This window comes from Pongo pygmaeus, chromosome 4 (assembly GCF_028885625.2).
Source record: "Pongo pygmaeus isolate AG05252 chromosome 4, NHGRI_mPonPyg2-v2.0_pri, whole genome shotgun sequence".
Taxonomy (NCBI): domain Eukaryota; kingdom Metazoa; phylum Chordata; class Mammalia; order Primates; family Hominidae; genus Pongo; species Pongo pygmaeus.
This window is the reverse complement of record NC_072377.2, coordinates 136,572,727-136,592,728: the sequence shown is the minus strand read 5'-3', so window position 1 is coordinate 136,592,728 and position 20,002 is coordinate 136,572,727. Positions and strand designations below refer to the sequence as shown.

Genomic DNA, 20,002 nt, shown 5'->3' with positions numbered 1-20,002 from the left:
AGGCCCGGCGCCGTCTGCAGGTGCTGACTGAAGCAGAGAGAGCAAGAGGGATGGTGGGCGCATGACTGCAGACAGTGCCAGGCAGGGGCTAAAGCTGCCACGAGCCAGCTTCCCCAGGCCCACCTGTCAAGGAGAAGCTGGCCCTGCTGCCCACCTAAGACTTGGGGCACATCCACTTCCTCATAGTCCTGGAAGGAGATGAGGGAACAGGTTCAGGAACAAGGCCTTGAGCCCAGCTGTCAAAGTAAGGAGAAGGAGGAGGCCTACTTTGTCTTTAGCCTGCAGGCCATGAGTTTTAGGGGAAAGTGCCTGATTAGATTCAAAATTTCATGTAAAAATAAAAACCAATTCAGAAAAATGCGGCACTACAGCCACGTACCAACAAATTATGACCTTACATTCTGACTCTCAGAGATTAAGATCACCCATTTTGGGGCAAGTTTGGTAAATAAGTTGCACTGTGACCCCTGTGGTTTGATTTGTTTTCCCCTGAACAGTTGGTCTATTTGCTGTTTACTTTCGGAGTGGTTGAATCCCAAAGCGTGAGGGGCAGGGCGTGGGGCACAGGGGCCAAGGCCTCTACAGGGCAGGTGTTTTGCCTGATGCCAGGGTGGGCCTGTTCAGCCAGTGACCAGCCAACCCCCAGGCCTCCCCAGGGAGGGTGATGCCCTTCTCTGGGATAAGAGTTCCCTGGGCTGGTCACTTGGACTTCCAGGTGAACTTGAGAGCCATTCTCTGGGGTGGAAGCCCTGGAGCATCCCGGGAAACCTGTCCAGGTGTGCAGAATTCCACACCTATGCCCGGCTCTCACCTCCCCTCTGCTCTGACAGTGTTGGCCCTCGGATAGTGCCCAACCCCTGGCAGGCCTCTGCCCCCTCTCCACCTCCCCGTTTCCTCCCTTCCCTGCCTCGTGGGAAGGCAGGTACCACTGGCATTTGCTCATGGTCGAAAACAAACTAGAACACTGGACAAGTAGGAGCATATTTTTAATAATAATTATTACGGTAAAACATCTTGAATAAATATGGAGTATGAACTTAAATAAATAAATAAATAAATATTTGAAAAATATAAATATATAAATATTACTGATTTCTGTCCGTATAAAATATTCCCATTCTTCTGCCATGCCTGTGTGAGGGTCAGTGTGGCCCAGGGCAGGTCCGGGCCACTCCCACTGTGGCTCTGGCGCACCCCTCGGTCCCTCCAAGATGACCACCCTGAGTTTCTAGCTCTTGTTTCATGAGAGAGCAGCTCCCCGGCTTGGCCAGCCTCATCCGGCCAGTCTCACTCTTGGACTGGCTCCCAGCAGTCAAAGGGGATGACAAGCAGAAAGTCCTTCAGGTTCTCTTTGAAACTTTCAAAGGTGATAATCTGGGTTGCACAGGAAGTTTCCTTTGAAAAAAGAAAAATAAAAAACACTTGAGTCCAGGCAAGTGGGTAACATGGGGGAAGGAAGCACCAGCATGTTTCTCTACTGCCTCTTAGAACACAGAGGCCAGGAGGCCCACTCCAGGACACACCCACTGACCTGGGTCAGGTGACGCTGCTGCCACCCACGTGTTCCCCAAGGAGTACATAGCTCTGCCAGTGGCAGCCAGAGTCAAGGGCCTGACTTAAGTGCCAGCCTAAGGTTGGCCTTCTGGGCAGTCAAACGCCTGCCTTTTTGGTCCCAGGGCAGAGCCAGGCAGCTGGGCTGAGGTCGTTTCTGGGCACCCAGAAGGAGTGGAGTCAAGGCCACAGACTTTGCTCCCTTCCCGCAGGAAGGAGTGCCTGAGGTCCTTGTCCATTCCAAGTAGCCTCCCTTCCTTGATCCTCTGCAATTCAAGGATCAAGCCCCATGTGGGGCCAGAGGAAAGTCCTGCCAGGAGGTGGCACTTGGGCCTGGGCACTTCCTCTGGGTCTTGGGCAGGCCCCAAGTTTCCTTGGGTTTGCCTCACCTCTGACCTCATTAACCATAATGACAATAATGACCAGGATAGGAGCAGCTCCTGCTGGGGAGCACTGTGGGCTTCAGCGCTCCGTGGCTCTGACTCCTTGGGATGAAATGGGCCGTCTGCTTCCTCTCTGGAGGGCTAATCATTACATAACTGTTGGCACGGAAACCCCCTGGGGTCCTGAACACCCACAGCCATAGATCTCTCCCCATGTCGACCCCACCCCCTAGATTAAGACATTCCTGCTGGAGGCCCTGCCGTAGACACTCACCGGGGTTGGAGGGCAGTGCTGCTTGTAGTGGCTGGCCATCATGGTCAAGGGGCCCTTGAGCTTGGTGAGGCTGCCCCGCAGGCCCTGCTTGTACAGCTCCAGGCGGGTCTGTAGGCAGGTCGGCTCCTGTGGAAAATGTCGTTCCTCGGTGAGCAGTGGCCAAGTGCCCACAGTGGTACAGGAACTCTCTACCACTCCTTTCTGCTGCTGTTCCCAGCCCCCAGGAGTAGGGCTTGGGAGGGGCACAGGCTGGGTCCAGTCATAGACCCTGCCCTGTCCATGGCAGGCACGAGCCTACCCTTCTTACTGCCCAGCCCAGGCCACCCTCAGCGGCACCTGGAGAGGAGCCCAGCCTTAGGGAAGGAGGGGACTCTCACCCCATCATTCAGGGAGAGGGGGGTGGGGCCTCACCTGGACCTGCTGGGTGGGCAAGGGTTGTTCCTGAAACCCCTCTGTGCCTCTCTGTAGTCAGCACTGTCTCAACAGGACTTGGTCTCAGGGCACAGTGAGCGCCCCAGACCCACAGCTCCTGTCTCATGAAGTGACCCCCACTTTACCACCCGTCCCCTGGTGACTCCTGGCCGTTGAATGCTAGGTCTGCCTATGGCTACTCAGCTGATAAAGGAGCTCATGTGACTGCCATAGGGGCACGGCCAGCAGCCTCTTGAGCACCCAGTTGCTACCCCTTCCTCCTGCAGCCAGCTGACTGGAGAGAAAGTGGACAACCCTGTGAGGTACCATCTAAAATGGAGTCCCCACTTCCACCCCAGGGCAGGGGCTTCTGGAAAGCTATGTCAGAGAGAAGCATCTTACCTGGAGGTCAAACATTTCTGAGACGACTTCTACTGTTTCATTCTGTAGAAAAGGAAAATGTCATGTTATCAAGCTGACAGGCGTGGCCAGTCTGGGGCCAGCTGGGTGGCCTAGGCACGGGCCCACACTCTCTCTCTCACTTACCATCTCAGCAGCAGTGTCTTTACTCAGGTTCAGGAGACGCCGGGCCTCCTGGATGGCATTCACATGCTCCCAGGGCTGCGTGCTGGGGCTGAGCGAGCGGGCGGGTGCAGAGATGCTGCAGGCCACAGTGCCCAAGAGCAGCAGGCTCTGCAGCCACATCCTCCAGAGAACTTTAGCCTTTCTCTCTGTGTACTGGGCTCACTGGCAAAAGAGCTCTTAAATACACAGAGGAAATGATTAATGGTGACCACAAAACGCCAGGGAGGCGGGGGAACTACCTGAACTGTGGAATCTCCTGGCCCTTATCAGCCACACATGGGAACGGTGAGCCTTTTCCCTAGGTGGTCAGGCTTGGGGGTTTTCATTAATGAACCTTTCCAAGAACCGACAGCCCACCCGCCCGCCTTCCTGAGGGCTCTCCAGCCCTCCCTGGGCAGTCTGAATGGGCCTGAGGCTGCCCCCTCCCTCTGAGGGGCACAGTTTGGACTTCCTGGCCCGGAATGGCTGGGGTGGGGCGTGGGAGACACTTAGGTAGGGCTCCCCATCCTGCCTGTAATCCCAGGGGCCTTTGGACAGGCTGTGCCCGCCCTGGTGCCTCATTCTGACTCCAGCTTTCCTCTTCTCTGGCCACTGTGAGAGACTGGAGTGTGAGGGGAGCTGTCACAGACCTGCCCCACTGACGGTTCACATGGGCTCCCACCCAGGACCCGGAGCAGCTGGCAACCTCAGTCCAGTAAGGGGGGACCCCTGCCCCTGTGAGCAGAGGGAATGACCACCATGTGCACATCCAGCAGCGAGACTGCAGCCACTCTCAGCAAGCTTCAGAGGGGGTGGGGCTGGGTCAAGTCAGGACTCAGAGTCTGACTCTTGGCTCTGGAGCCACCTTGCTGAGTGACTCCTCTCTCTGGTTATGTGAACCTTGATTCCCTCTGCAGAGCAAGTTTGCCTCTCTGAGGTGGGCACTACACTCCTATATGTAGCCCCCAGAAGGCACCAGGAGCTTCAGGCTGGCTCCAGGGCTGTGGCTGCACCCATCTCAAGTACAGGGACAATGGCTTCCCCAGCAAGGCCCTCTAGGCTTAATTTCCTACATAACCCCAGCATCCCCCAACTCCAGAGGGCTTTCTGTGGAAGTAGGAAATCTAAAGGCTCTTGAGGGACTGACAAGTGTTTGATTTTCACAATGGAGTTCAGAGAAGACAGCACGAGTTTGTGTTTGCACAAGGTATCTGGCTCAAGCTGCCCCGTGCCTGGGTTTCATAGCTAAAGGGGTGTGGGCCCACACGTGCCCATTTCTGGGTGTATGTGTGCTGCTGTGATTGGTTGTGTCTGTACATATAGGTGCATGGTGGAGGGGGGGATGTTTTCCATGCAGCTGCATCTATTGAGTCCTCTTACCTGCTTTATGAAAGGCTCCAGGCCTCTGAAGGTGACCCTGATACTGGAGAAGCTCCCTACCCCAGGTGCAGTGCCTCTGGGCCCGAGAGGCTGATTCAGCCTAAACCGGTGGGGTTGGACACAAGTGAGAACATTCTGCTAGACTCAGGTTGGCGAGCCTTCAGAGAGCAGGTGGAATTCATGGCTTTAGCACTGTGGTCTGAGTCTGCAGCCCTGGCCAGTTTCCCTGTACTGTGGGAGTTTTTCTGACCTTGCATAGAGAAGCCAAACCTTAGTCCTCCAGACCCCACTGTGAGGCCAGCCCCATTCATCTGAGCCCACGTAGAACACTCCTAGGTGGCCAGGCTGGGGTGGGAACATGAAATGTCCAGGCCCTGGCCCTTCCTCTACCTTTTTTGCAAGGCCTTGGCTCAGGTCTTTCCAGGGAGCTCTCGGGGGAGAGATGAGGACATGGATACTACACGTAGATATCACATGTGTTGGATAGCACCCTGGAGGCTGGAGGGCAGGGAAGGGAGCCATACACAGTGGTTCAGCTGATGGCCAGGGAGGCAGAGAGCCTGTATGACCCATCTGGGAGAGAAGGTCACTTTCCTCCTAGAAATGAGTTGTCATAGCTCAGACAGTCAGTCAACAAGTCTTTCCAATCCACACCAGGACCTGTTCTGGGGAGAAGGTGAATGGGACCCTCCCACTGGCCCTCACATTTGGCCCTTGAGGCTCTCAGTCTGGTAGGAAACAGACTGCAATGGACCCTCCCATGGTGTGACCTTGACTCGGCAGGGGGAAGTCCAGAGCTGAGGGATCCCAGAGAGCCACTTTCTCTAGCTTGGGGATCTAAGGGGACCAGAGAGCTTCACTAGAGATCCTTCCTGCAAGCCCAGGCTGAAAGGCTAGAAGTCAGGTGGGCACGTTGGGTTGGAAGGAGAGGGGCAGGAGAGGATAGGGGAGAATGTTCTGGGCACAGGGAGCCCTAGGGTTTTAGGAATGGGTATAAGGAACAGCAGGCAGACTCCAGAGGGACTGAGGAGGTAGAATCTCAACAGGACTTGGTGCTGTAGTGAAGTCACTCAGTCATTCATTATTTTTTGAGCACCTACTAGGTTCCCAGCAGGGAAAAGGGATATAAGGATGACAAAAACGGTCAGGGTCCTGCCTCCAAGGACTTTTTAACCCCATCCATGGAGGAGCAAGATTAGTCTACTCACCCCCTCCCCACCACAGTGTGCTTTGAATGTGAGTAAGAGGAGTTAGAATTACTGTCCACGTGGCTAAGGTGAGGCCCCAGGGGACAAAGGAGCAGGTCTTCAGAGCGCGAGGCCCACGGGAAGTTTTGGAGTTTCAGAGTCTGCATGTACAGGAGACAGATCTGGCAGCGGTACATGTCTGTGGTAGCTGAGGCCACGGAAGTTATTCAGGAAGAAGAGCTGAGGGCCAGCAAAGCTGTGTTTAAGGGCTGGGACATAACAGATGGGCAAGTAACAGGCCAGTGGCCAAGGGCCTAGGAGGGAAGGAAAGGAGGAAAGCAAGAGTCATAATGAGAAATCCATTTCGGCAGTGGTGGCCTGCAGGTGCCCAAGTCAGCACATACAGGACACAGATCCATGGGTTTGGTGATGAGGTTTGTGGGCAGCCACACATCTTTCTCATGGAAAGATGACATCAGGGCTGAGGCCGTGACACAGGCAGGCATTCCTAGATTGCACCGTATTTTAAACAGTGTCAACAGATAGCCAGCCATGCTGACTCAGGGGCTCCGATGGGGCTGTGGCAGGGCAGAGGCGGGGACCACGATGGGCGGTATGACCCCTCTGGGGCCCCCCTTCCTACAGAGACAGGAGAAAACCCTCTGGAAGGAGTTTCCTATGCGTGTCCACCCCACAGGCTCTGTAGGAAATGGGGGCTTGAGTCACTCCTGGATCCTTATCACGAGAGACGTTATCACAAGGGGAAGGAAATGGGCCTCAAAGTCCTTTCGGTCCCATGGCACCCCCGCACAGGCTTTGGGGCTGATCTGATCCTTCTCTGACCTGTCCAACCCTTGGTGAGGGTCCTTGTTATCTCTGGGGACATGAGATCTGGGAGACCAGTGGTCAGCCCAGTCCACACAATCAGTGACCGCAGAGCCAGAATTTGAACCCATATCCGTTCCTGCTATCCTAGCGTTTTCTATTGTCTTGGGGTCAGGAAGTTGGGAAATGCTGGTCACCTGGCTGGACCAGCAGGGGTTGGACCCAGCGTGCTTGTCCCCTCAAGGCAGCTGTAAAGAGAGATGCCTGCCAGGTGTTGGCAGGTAGGCTGGAGTGGCCTGTGACTATCCCAGGGAAGTCTGGGCTGAAGGCAGAGTTTCCCCAGCAGATCCTGCCATCCAGGCGTCTCTATGCCCCAGGCTTGGGCTCTTGCCCTTACCTAGCCACCACCGATCCCTGAAGCATAGGAAAGTCCCTCCTCCCTGAGCTTCAACCCCTGCATCTATACAATGGGTCAATGGCCACTGCCTCACAGAGGAAACTGTTGCCTGCCCCAGGAAACTTTGTGGGAGATCCTCCCAGGGAAGAGACAATCCTTCAATTTCTCCTCTGCCCAGTGCTAGGGGAGATTTCTGAAGCCCAAACTGGGCAGAGGAGTGAGGCCTGCTGGAGTTTCCAGGGACAGCTGCCCCTTGCCCAGCCCTAGCCCCAGAGGGCACCTTACTGGACACACATGGTGAGGTAGGGAGTCTGGCCTCCACCTGAGTCAGGGCTCCCGGGTCCTGCATCACCGACAGGAGATCCTAGTACCGCATGGCACCATGAGTGGTGTGTCTTTCTCTTGTCACTCCAGGCCACACCAGACATATGAAGCAACATTTCTGGCTTCTGCAGTTTCAGCCCCAGTCTGTCCCCACCTGCATCCCCTCTGTCTCGGTCCCCAAATGTACACCTCAAAAAGGGAAGCTGCTGTCGCCAAGCTCTAGTTCCAGTTTGGCCTCTTGGTATTCCTGGGTTCCTGGCACTGGGGAGTCTTGACTGGCCTGGGAGGATCTGAGGGTGATTAACCCTCAACCATGTGTGGTCTCTGCATCTATTCAGCCAAGCTTCCGGGAGGGTCTGCTGCAGAGTACGAACCTCACAGGCCCCTTGCACTCAGAGAGCTCACTTCTGGTGGTCCCTTGGGGTGGGGGACAGGGAGCACAAGGCCCACACTCATAGGCAGAGACATGGAGATCATTTGCTGTGATGGGGGAGACACAAGGTCACAGAGAGGTTTGAGAGGTCAGCCCATGCTGCACTGGAATGGCAAGTTTGAGAGGCCAGGGGACCTCCAGGAAGACTCAGTCAGTTGTGGTCATGTGGGTCCAGAAGTCAGGGCATTTGGAAGTCACTGGTAAAGAGGAGGCTCCTGACACCAGAGGGGCTGTGGAGAGTGAGCCAGGCAGGAAGTAGTGGCGGGGTGTCAACTTTTGAGGATGGCCAAGGACAATGAGACCTCCTTGTTTGCTTCTTTGTTCTTGGGGCTTCCTCGTTTTCCCTCAGGATCTGGCGACTCCACCATGCACATCACTCAGGCAGAGGAGTCCTTGTGGACACCAACACTCCATGGGTGTGCCAGGCCTGCCCACCACAGCGCCCTTCCCGACCTGTGTCTACTACTCGCCTGGTGTACTCCCTCTAGGGCCGGAAATGCATTCCCTGCTCCTGAGTCTCTGCTCTGAGCCTCATCTCTGGCTGGGAGGATCATCAGGCACCCAGAGGGGCCACTGCCTATGTGTGCTCTCTTGGGAAGAGCCATCAGGAGGTGCATTAAAAATCAAAAGCAGGAGAAATCATGAGACCAGAAGCCTGTATAATTTCTGAAGTCCTGCGGGCATCCGTTCCTGCCCTCTATGTCTGGAGCTAGAGTCTGGGTGAAGATGCCGGGTGGAAGTCCCAGGCCCTTGCCCAGCTCGTGCACCTGCATCCCCCTGGAACTGATGGGTCAGAATTGAGGTGGCAGATGTGGGCTTTCTGCTCTCAGCATGACGAGTGGTTCTGGAATGAGCCTCCTCCGAGACAGTTCTGGATCCCTCACGGGTCCCTCAGACTTTCCCTGAGGCCCTGTTTGGGCAGGCACAGCTCGCTGCATGTCCTTGGCCTGTGGCCTGCCCCTTCTGAGCCCCAGCTGGCTCACCCCACAGGGCATGCAGCACTACTTTTGCAGGCTGTTGGGAGATGCACTGGATATCTGCACGGGAAGGTGTTTCTGTTTTGGTTTTCTGTTTTGGCTTGCTAGGTGCCTCCATCTAGCCTCAGTCTCCATGTCCATCAAAGAGAGGGGAATGGTTACCAGGGTCTGCACCAGCCTCCCAGCCTTCTCATGCCCTGGAGGTGAGTGTAAATTTAGGTTTCCCTCATGGGAAGTGGGCCTGGGTAGATCCCTCCCCAGGGCCCTAAAGCCTCCCCACCCCAGCCCCAGGAGGCAAACGCCACCTGCATCCTGGTGCTCAAGCTTGACTGATGGCAAAGTGGCTGAGCCATACAGATTTTCCAGAAAGAGCCAGCTTGGAACACCAGGACAGGGAACCATCCTCCTCAGTCTTTCCACTTGTCCTGGTGGGGAGGAGGTGGTCCAGGGCTGCGAGGGGCAGCTTTTGAGTCTGGCCATCAGCCTGGGAGAGCAGGGGAGTCATGTTGATCACAGACCCACTGCATGGGGCATCCTCCCTGATTCAAGGCTCTCTGAATGGTAGTGGCGACTGCCCAGTGTTTTTATTCCTCATGCTCAGGAGGGCCTCGGCCGGGCCCATGGGATCAGGACACAGAGCACGTGCGCAGCCGGTGCTCACGAAGGGAGGCAGGGAAGGAGACCCCTGCTCTGCTGCTTGGCCTTCGCTCTGGCGCCCGCTGCCCTCTGTTGCCTCCCCGCAGCTGTCCTCCCTCCCTGACACCCTGACTTGGCCCCTCTCAGGGCACACACGCCATCCCCACAGCCTGCTGTCCTTGCTGCCCGCTGGTCTCCAGCACAGCCCACTTTCCCTCCAGGAAAGGGCTGAGTCTCCAAGTGCAGGCCCCAGGCAAGTCTCTGCCGAAGCAGGTCCCGGGAGCCCCCTGGGTCAAGGGCTCATGAGTCTGAAGAGGAGGGAAGGAGGCCTCACACCAGAAGGAGTCCATGGACCCCACAGGGCAGGGAGGGCTCATGGAGGGGAAAGGGAAGGGGTCACTCATGAGCCATGGCTGGAGGTGGAGTTGAGCTTGGGGTCTTTGGGGAGCCTGAGTGGGAGCTGGAGGAGGCCTTGACAACCAGCCATGGCAGGGGACAGCTGGGAGCCAGGGTCTCTCTCAGAAGTTCCTTAAGGCATGGGGACAGAGACAAAGAGGAGCACAGAGGACCACCTCCCTGGATCTAAGCCCCCAATGTGTGTGTTGGTTGTGGAGAGGGGTGCTGGGTAGGAGGACAGGACAGATGGACGTGTAGAGGCATTTACTGGGCAGTATGAGAGTGGCCAGGTGAGAAGCGTGGAGCTGAGGCGCTAATGCTGCGCTGCTCACTGTGGGGCTGGAACCAGGAGGTTGTAAGGCAGAAGTTAACACGGGAGGCTTGGATCCAGTCAAGGGGGACCCCAGGCACGTCCAGAGTCAGACTTAAAGAATTCCTGGGCCTCGGTGGGCATTAGTGAACCACTGTTGCTTAAGGATTCAGAGGCTCTGGATTCAAATAACCTTCATTTTTCTGCCTCAGTCTCTGTCTATGTAATGGGGATAATCACAACGTGGGTGCCTGGGTCATTGTGGGGATTCTTCGAGTCCCTTCTCAGTCCAGAAGGGCAGCAGCAACTTTGCTGATCCACCTCGTTGAGCTTGACCTGAGGCTTTCAAGGGGGAAAGTTGGGCCCCTAGCCCCGACCCCTGGTCCATACCACCTCTGCCTCCTCTCCCTCTCTCCCACCATGGGTCCCCCATCTTCCTGGGTCCAGGGATTCCCCTCTGCTGGACCACCCCCTATTTCCTCCAGCACCTCTCTCCCTCTGCCCTTGCTCTTTCCTGTTGGTGTTAAACACACAGTGTCAGCCATGGCTCCATCCTGTCCTTCTGCCTCCCTCCACCCACCCTTTCTCAGGCCACGGTCATCCAGTCTTACTGTCTCCACAGTAGCCAGGCCGGGCTGGGCTGGCCTGGGATCAGAGAGGGAGGAATGGGGAGAAGAAACTAGCTAAGACCCAGAGGTGCCTGGGGCCCAGGCTGGCTGGGCTCCAGGGGCAAAAGCAGTGACCCAGGGCGCAGCCTTCACCTTGGACACTTGGCACCCAGCCACACTCTGGCCTCTCCACTGCTTAGACTCTCCTGTGCCTCCGCTTACCTTGTCTTCTCGACCTCCATGCCCTCCTCCCCCAGGGCATCTGCCTCCTTCCTTCCCTGTGCCTTTCCCACCCTTCTCTGCTGGATGAACTTCTCTCTCAGGCCCCTTCTGTGCCACCCATAGGCAGTGCCTCCGATGAGGTCCACGCCCGTCCTTCGGTCCTGTGCTGTCTGTAATGACCCCCACCACACTGTGCTGGGCCAACTGCACAAGGCCAGGAGGCCCGAAAGGCCTGTCCCAGTGTCTTACCTATGCCCGCCCCAGCCTGGGGGAGCCGTGGAGGGTCCTCAGAGCAGTTGCTCCACTGAGTCAAATGGGGGCTTGAGGCCAGGGCAGGGGGAACAGAGCCCCTTCCTGGAGTGGGAGGATTCCTGTCAAGGGGTAAGGCTTGTTGTGCCTTCTGAGTTCTGCCCTCCTTAGGCACTTGCCTTTCTGTCAATTTTCCCTTTGTTCGATTTTTCTGCATTTCTAAGTTTTTCAGTAAAGAGTATATACACTTTCCCATTTTCCCCTCCAATGAAAAACAATAGTATTCTTTTTTGAGATGGAGTCTCACTCCAACAATAGTTTTTAAGTGAAAAATAAAATTCCTGGCTGAGAGCTGTGATCCACCTTCCCCCTGAGCGTCTGACACCTGGGATGTGGGAAGGCAGGAACTTGGGCCTTCTCTGGTGGTTCTGGGATTTATAATGGGGCGATGCTGCCCCCTGGTGCCATCTGGACACATAGACCTGGCCCAAAGGACAGGCTCCACATCCTAATACCATCACAGTGGGGATTCAATTTTAACATACAAATTTGGAGGGAACATAAACCTTCTGTCTAAAGCATGTAGAAATTCCCCCAACCTGTCCAGGAACTGACTGCCACTTGGTTCTGGCCCCAGTCTGGCTTTAAGCTGCAATCTATACTATTCCAGAAGGTCAGCAAGGAGCCCCCAGCGCATCTGAAAAGGTCCACCCACTGCCCTCTCCAGCATGTCACCTCCACCTGCTACCCTCCACCAGCCACAGGTCCTGCCGACTGGCCTCGTGCACCAGGTCTGTGTCTGATCCAACCACTAACCCTGCCTCTTGCAGGCATCAGTCATAACACAGGACCAGCAGAGGAGACGGCTGCTGACCCACTCTCCAGGGTGTGAAGAGAAGGTGGCAAGCAGCGTCTCATCTGGGAACATGGGGCTGGGGCACAAATGCTGCCTCAGCCCAGGATGAAAACAGGACCAGCTGTCACGTGTGAGAGGGAGGGAAAGTGAGGGCTGGGGGGGCTGGGTGTGCAGGAGACTTGGGAAACCGAGTCCAGAGTCAGACCTCTCACCCTACCCTCTCAGGCCTGGCTCCTCCAGGACACCTGGTGTGCCCTGAGACCAGTGGCACACACCTCCCTCTAGTGGTCAATCCAGAAACTGCAGCAGCATCCTCTGTATCTCCTCCCAGGCTAAGTCCAAGTAACATCCCCTGGTCCCCGCGCAATGCCCTCAGTGAGCCAGGCTGGGGAAAGGTGGGGGGAGGGGGAGAAGAGAGTTCTTCTGTGGAAACATGACGATTTTTTAGGGGGAAGAATTTAGGGAAATAGAGTTCTGAGCCTGTAGCAGATAAATCTTCCATCATCTCCAGTCACATTCAAGCAGCCAGGCTGTTCCTTATTCATAACCTCAAGGGAGGGATGGATCAAGGTGGAAAAGAGGAAAAAGGGGGACAGGACCCCTGCACCTGGTGTCAGCCTCTGATCCTTTTCTGGGACTTGGGAGGAATCAGAGAGGATGCTATTGCTGCTTACGTGGTGACAGAGGAAGGCCCCTCTGCCCCTCCTTCCACCAGCAGACTGAGGAGGGCCACAGGGTGGTGTGCAGGGGAGTTAGAGGGGGGCACTCAGGGCTAAAGGGCCAGGCGGCAGACTGAAGCCACACTCGGGATGTCCCAGCCTCCTGCCTTCTGCCTCCAGGCTGGTCTGCACCACCTCTGGGCCACAATGGCTGTCCCTCCAGTGGGTCCCTGTGTACCCACCTATTTTGGAGGAGGGCCCCATCCTGGGATGGTGTGGACAGTCCAGAGGTGGGTAGAGTTTGAGTTGGTCCATGGAATAGGAACTCATCATGCCAAGGAAGGACATGCCAGACTGAGGTGACAATGTGGATAGAAGCTCCGGGGCATGAAGAGAGGCTTCATGGAAGCCTGTCTAGGAAGTCCCAGCACTCCTGTTGGCTGGAGCTTTGATTAGGTGGTAGCCATGGGGGAAATAAAAGCAACAGGTGGAGGCGAGCCTTATACGTTGCCCTAAGGATGTGGACGAGGTCCAGAAGACCCCGAGGACTGGGGGATTCAGTACAGATCCACATGGTCAGATTTGCATTTTCTAAAACTCCATCTGGCTCCCTAGTAGAGCGCAGATCGTCAGGGTGTGAGTTCCAGGGCTGGCCAGGAGGCCTACAGGGTGGCTGCTAAATCATCAGGCAGGAGAGGCTGGGGGCTTAGGCAGGGGTGGAGACTCCAGGCTTGGAGGGTTTTAAAGGAATGAAATCAAGAATTGGGTGGCCTGTGTCAGCAGAACCTGCTGCATTGAGGGGGTCAGGGGATGTTGATCCCTGGCGTTGGCACTGGGAGGAGCAGGGGCGGCGGCTGCAGTTTCTGGAAGGACCACTAGGGAGAGACATGCCACAGGATTAGCGTGCTCCAGACCCCGGGGACCTGAATTCAAGCCCCAGCTGGGCCACTATCAGCTTAGGCAGTTGCTCAACCACGCTGAACTTCAGTTTCCCATGAAACGGAGAAAACATACTCTTGGTTGGGGTGAGGAATAAGTTAGATAGCACAGGTAAAATGCTCAGAACGGCTCCTGGTACCTGGTAGCAGTTCTGTGGATATTCAAGATTGCTAGAGTTATCATCACATTTCTGGAAATGGGGGTGGCAGGAGGACAGTGTGAGAACAAGCTCACCCAGACAGCATCCACGTGGCAGGATCAAGCCACCCAAGATTCGTGGCACACCAGTCTCCCCTAAAATGGTCACTAAGTCCCGAGTCAAATTGAGACACTGGGAACAAAGCAGTTGTTCAGAGTCTTGTTTATTCTCACACATCCCTAGGAACCAGCTTAAAACTCGAGGTACAAATGAATGTGCTCCCCACCCCACTCTGAGTTTTTTGCAGAAGCAGCAGGACATGGCTCCTCTGCTAAAATAAATACACTTCACACTCCAGAAGGCAATAAATAAATAAATAAATACATAAATAAATAGTCTCAATGGGATAAAAATGAGAACACAACCGCACAAGGTCAAATGGGAGCTGCACATTTCAGAAATTAGATAATTAACAATTCATCTGATGCCGCAGGAAAAGGTGAAATGCTTCTGGTCCTGGACTGTGTGAGAGATGACCCAGAAGTTTCAGAAGTTCCGCTGTTTTTTTGATGTCCCGAGGCTCTGTGGTAAGAAGGCCCAGAGAACGAGCTGGACGTTGGACTCAAGAGATCTCGACGCTCAAAGTCATCTGTTGAGCCTGTGCATTCTCAAGGGTTTTCAGATAGAACGTCAGTTTCCTCCGGAATTCATTCCAGTCACCGTCCTTGATACGGATTGGATGTCGCTATAAAGAAACCAAGAAGGTGGCATTAGGTGAGTTCAGGCTGTAATGGTGATGACTAGCTGAGGAGCAAGCCATGACAGGGGCATCTTGGGGGACAGCTTACCATGGGTGCGGCCGTGGCCATGGGCAGGCATGGCGGGAGATTCTGTGGAAAGAGACCAAAGCAGATGGTCAGAGATTCCCTTGGAAAGGGAGTGGGCCCTGCTGTCCTCCTCAGAGGCAGGGCAGGGCCAACACAGGGATACCAAACCCTCAACAGCTTCACATACCTTAAGAATGCTCTCGATTGCTGATGCGTTCTGTAAACTCTTGACAGCCTTGTTGAATGCCTCCAGATTTGGCCTTCGGAGGTTATTTTCCTAACGGGGCAGAGAATACACTTAAGCGGGAAAGGTTACAGAGTATCCCTCCCACAAGCAGGTGGAAGTCACCCCCACAGTTTCCCAAGCCCACTGTTGGGGACATCCTCGGGTTCCCTCCCAGTCCCGTTCTTGCCTCAGGTGGGTCCCTGCCCAAGGGCACAGGCCTAGAAGTGAGTGGCAGGCAGGACCTGGTTTCCTCAAGCCCCCAGTCTCTGGCTCCATGTGAGCTACATAAAGGGCCTAGGTAGGCTGGGCGCGGTGGCTCAAGCCTGTAATCCCAGCACTTTGGGAGGCCGAGGCAGGCAGATAACCTGAGGTTGAGTTCAAGACCAGCCTGACCAATATGGTGAAACCCCGTCTCTACCAAAAATACACAAATGGGAGTGGTGGTGCATGCCTGTAATCCTAGCTACTCGGGAGGCTGAGACAGGAGAATCGCTTGAACTCAGGAGGCAGAGGTAGCCATGAGCTGAGATCGTGCCACTGCACTCCAGCCTGGGCAACAGAGTGAGACTCTGTCTCAAAAAAAAAAAAAAAGGGTGGGGAGGGGGTACCTAGGTGGATCTTTCTGCACTTGGGGGAAAAAATATCTCCAAAAAGAAGCTCTACAAAAGACGGGGTTTTCCAAGGGAAGTATTTGTAGCTCAGAGGCTGATAACAGTGTTCATGCCCTGACTGAATTAAAGTCTCCTAGAAATCAAGAAGAAAATCACAGAGACCCCAGCATGGAAATGGGTGCAGCATGTGAGCTGTGAGTGCCCCAAACACAGATGGCCCAGGAACTCAGCAAAGGCTTCCACTTCTTGTTTGACCCAAGAAATGTCATGCAAAGGTGAGACAGAACCACTGCAACCAACTGGAACCATGAAAAATAACTGTAAATGATAATGCCACAGCCAATGAGGGTGAAAACACAAACTCAATTTTTTAAGGGAAAAAGAAGCTGGCACATCTGAGGGGGAAATTTATGTCTGTCAGTCCAGAGTCTGCCCTACCAAAAACTGACTTTAAGGCCCTTGGTATTCCTCACCTAGAACTGCCTTTTCATTTTCTAATTTAAAAGTCATTTTCATTATTATAGCCATGGCCGTGGCCATGTATTGAACTCTTAAGTGCCAGATGCTGGGCCAGAACATGCACACTGCCATTTGATTGTCATAACAATCCCACTGAGATAGGCGCTATTAACCCTATTTTACAGATGAAGAAAGCAAGGCTAGGTAAGATGGAATGACTTTGCTGAAGTCACCCAGGCAGGAAGTGGATTGGGATACACGGGCTGAGCTCTTACCATCAGAATGTCTTGGTCTTCCCCATTGAGGTTGTTGAAGTCCTGTGGGGGTGAAGGGAGAGAAAGGCCCATGAGGCCTGTTGGCCTGAGGCAGCCACCACCCCTCCCTGCTGCAGGCCAGTCTTATCCCAGCTACTCACCAGCAAAGGCAAAGGTGGCTGCTTTAAGTGTGTTATAATTTCGTCAATCATGTTAGAGCAGTTAACCCAGCTTGTCTTCAAGGAAGTTGTCTGGGTCATGGGAGCTTGGAGTCCGGGGCTGACCAGGAGTTGGAGCAGGAGCAGGACGGGCAGGCAGCTCATATTTGGATCGGCAGGAGGCACTGTGTCTTGTTCTGGTCCTTCGTGGGGCTCTGAAGAGTTGGCAACAGCCTCCTGCCTTATATATGCAGCAGCACGGTGCCCACAACCCCGGGCAAGGCGGGGCGGGGAGGGTTAGTGGTGGTGTGGGGCAGGCATCGGAAGGATCTTTATCTGACATGGAACCTCCATAGAAAACCACAGACGTAATTATTCATCCATGACTTTCTAGTACTCAAGATCAGTGAAACAAGAAAAAAGATTACTTAAAGGGTATCACTTCATCTTGTCAAGGAGGATGAGAGATGGGAAGCCTGGCAGCAGGTGAGAGGACCCCTGTGGCAGGAAGGGGAAGCCTGACTCAGCTCACTCAGGCCTCCTGCCCAGTGGGATCTCATCTGCCATCACCTGGACTACCCTGGCCCTCTGCTGCCCGCCCTGCTTGGTCCTGGTGGGTGGCCAGGAGGCCACTGGAACAGATGAGAGTTTGTCTGGTAGCCGGTCACGCTGCTAAACATCCACGTGCAGCCTCAGGCTCTGAGAAGTACATCTCTTGGTGCCCCCTCCCAATACAGAATTACTGGTGTTCCAGTCCCCAGTGGTTTGTCCCATGGGCTTCGGGCAGCTTGTCCTCGACACTTTGTTTCTGATGGGTGGCCGAGGGCCCTCAGGCCCCAGGTGGCCATTCTCTTACTGGTCTGCTAGCAGTGGCATGGCTGTTCCCTGCATTGTGGGACTCAGCCCCTGCAGGAGGCCTGGCTGCAGCCCCTGGCAGTCCCTCTGGTAGCACCAAGAGCTGAGCTCAGGTACCTGAGGACAGGAGCTCTGGAGGACACTGTCACTGGGAGCTGGGGGAGGGGCTGGCCTGGGAGGTTTAGGAGTTAGAATTGGCATGGTCTGAGGGGCGAGGTCAAGGGAGGAGAGGAGAAAGGAGAGCAACTCCCTGGTTTCAGACTGGGCCTCAGGCTGCTGGGGCACGGATTGGCAGGAGACAGTTGTACTGAGAGGTCTTGATCCCCGTCTGTGCTGAGCATGGATTTGCCAGGTGCAGGCCCAGTAGGCAAGGTTTGCAGAGAGGGGATGCGAGTGGGGACAGACCATGGGGAAATCCACAAGGGACCTCAGAAGCTGCAGCCAGATAGGAAGCAGGAAACCCAGAAGGGCGGGGGTGGTTATCCCAGAGGGCAGCCCCTGAGAGAAGAGGGGTCCTCCTGATACGGGCCTGTCTTGGGGCCTGCCTGACCCACCCCATGGGGTAGTGGCTTTTGGTAAAGGGATGAGTGTGACAGGGGCGTGTGGAAGACTTCTTCAAGATGACTGGCCCTGGGTGGGAGGGAGAGGAGAGCAGTAAGGAAAGGCCAGGGTCTGGGTCGTGGTGCAGTGTGTTGTGATCGGTGTGGGGGATGGCGGATAGGAGGTTATGCTGAGGCAGCGGAATTTGGGTGCTTTGGGCTTCTGAGCATAAGCAGATCAGGTGAAGACAAGGACCAGGATGTGGCTGTGGGGAGGCAGGTGAAGAGGCTGTGACTCAAGGCCATGCCGTGAGGATAATTTCTGTAGCTGATATGCACTCCTGGCTCAGCCCCAGGCTGGGCCCTGGACCAGGAGGAGCCCTAGGTTCTGGACCCGGAGTGGAGTCTAACAGGCACAACTCAACACAACACAGGGGAGCCTTAGGACCAGCTTGCGTACTCGGTAGGCACAATTCATTCAACAGACATCTACAAAGCACTTGCTGTGAATAAAACAGACATGGTAACCTCCACTAGCAGCTCAGACTTGTGGGGAGACAGATTTCAAGTCTTCTACCCTTCCTGTGTTCCCAGACCTGCAGGTCAGCCCTGCCTGGGAGCTTGTTAGCGGCGCCAACCCTCAGGCCCCAGCCCAGACTTTCTGAATCAAAAAGTGCATTTTGACAAGATCCTCGGTGATTCAGTGACATCTGAGGGGCTCTGATCTAACTACCTCAGCAATCTTAGCTCCGGTAGGGTCCCCTCTTGCCCCACGGGCCCAGAGTTTGTTCCTTGCATACTCAACTGTACCTTGGTGTTACTGTCTATATAAACGTTTTGGGGACTTGTGCACAAATAATGTGATTCCTTATAGAGAAAAGCTGTATTTTTTTTAATGTAAGTGGGCTTTTCTAGGGAATTTTAAAGTTCAATGAATTTAAAGCTGTGGAGACAAAACATTCCTGTATTTTTTTTGTTTCTTTAAAAGTCGAGACTTTGTGTTGTAACCACACACGCACACAAAATCCTGAATAGTAGTATTGTAAATCTTGACATTTGTAATGTTTGTCTCGTTTTAAAAATGATTATATACCAGCCTGAGCAATTTGGCGAAACCTCATCTCTACAGAAATACAAAAAATTAGTCAGGCGTGGTGGTGCACACCTGTGGTCCCAGCTATTTGGGAGGCTGATGTGGGAGGACCACCTGAGCCTGGGAGGTCGAGGCTGCAGTGAGCTGTGATTGTGCCACTGCACTCCAGCCTGCACGTTGGAGTGAGACCATCTCTCCAAAAAAATTATATATATACACATAGTTTATTAAAGGCAAAAGAGGTTGAGGCTTCATGCTGGGAGCATTGGAGGACTTGTGGGGTTTTCAACCAGGGGAGACGTGGTGAAGCTCAGGTGCACCTGCTGTGGGGGAATGGATGAGAAAGGTCAAGGCAGCAGGGTGGCCAGTGAGGGGATATTGGGAGTCCTCTGGAAGACAGGTGGTGGGAAGCTGAACTAGATAGGTTCTTATGGGGTGGAGAGGACTGGGTGAAGAGAAGCACTCTCACAGCTGACTTCTATTGAGTGGCACTTGTGAAGTGTGGGGAACTAAGTTCTTTTCATGGCTGAACTTGTTAATCCTCATGATGAACTGTGAGGCAGGTGCTGTTATTAGCCCAATTTTCCAGATGAAGAAACTGAGTCTCAGAAGCTGAGCTGTTGTAGCTAGGAAGTGACATCACTGGGACTGAGATAAGCAGAACAGTCCAACCCAGAGGCTGAGCACCCCCTGGGCAGCATCGGACAATGACGGCCTTAAGGGATGATGCCACGTGGCAGGAGGGGACAGCAGGGTGAGGATGAGATATAACCACTCCGATTACTGACGGGGAGATCCCTGAGGCCTCTGGCGGAGTAGTTTCAGTGTATGGTGGGGCAAAGCCTCTGGCAGTGGGCTGAGAAGCGAGTGACAGTGAGACAGAGGGTAGAAGATTCTTTGAAGTTTTATTTTGAAGGGAAGAGTGGGATGGGGCAGCCAGAGAAGTCACAGGGTCAGAGACGCACCTTCCACACAGAAGTCTGAGCTCCTTCCTCTCTGAAGGAGGTGAGCCAGGAGTGGGTGAGATGGCTGGCCGGCCAGCACAGGCAGTGCCCCACCATCAGCTGTCACGGGCTCCTCGCAGAGAGCTCAGGGAAAGGCTGCCTGGGTGGCCCAGTCCATCTGGTGGGGTAGGTGCAGTGGGGTGGGCCCGGTTGGCCCACAGGTTTGTGGTGGGAGGGGACAATGGCTTCTGTGTTCTCTGTGAAATAGAGGTCAAGTCAGCCCCTGAGGTGGGGCTAGAGGCAATAAGGGTGGTGA

The 20,002-nt window shown here is 54.7% G+C and overlaps 2 protein-coding genes across 2 annotated transcripts; both read right to left on the bottom strand.

The window, feature by feature from the left end:
* Positions 1–969: 969 nt before the first annotated feature.
* On the bottom strand, positions 970–3,359 carry CSF2 (colony stimulating factor 2). The gene is made up of 4 exons (XM_054489465.1): positions 3,166–3,359; positions 3,022–3,063; positions 2,209–2,334; positions 970–1,395 (listed from the first exon to the last, which is right to left on the bottom strand). The coding sequence occupies exons 1-4, from the start codon at positions 3,322–3,324 to the stop codon at positions 1,288–1,290; spliced, it is 435 nt and encodes a 144-aa protein (XP_054345440.1). The 5' UTR covers positions 3,325–3,359; the 3' UTR covers positions 970–1,287.
* Positions 3,360–13,928: 10,569 nt separating this feature from the next.
* IL3 (interleukin 3) lies at positions 13,929–16,472 on the bottom strand. The gene is made up of 5 exons (XM_054489464.1): positions 16,259–16,472; positions 16,119–16,160; positions 14,735–14,824; positions 14,569–14,610; positions 13,929–14,465 (listed from the first exon to the last, which is right to left on the bottom strand). The coding sequence occupies exons 1-5, from the start codon at positions 16,418–16,420 to the stop codon at positions 14,343–14,345; spliced, it is 459 nt and encodes a 152-aa protein (XP_054345439.1). The 5' UTR covers positions 16,421–16,472; the 3' UTR covers positions 13,929–14,342.
* Between the last annotated feature and the right edge of the window lie 3,530 nt (positions 16,473–20,002).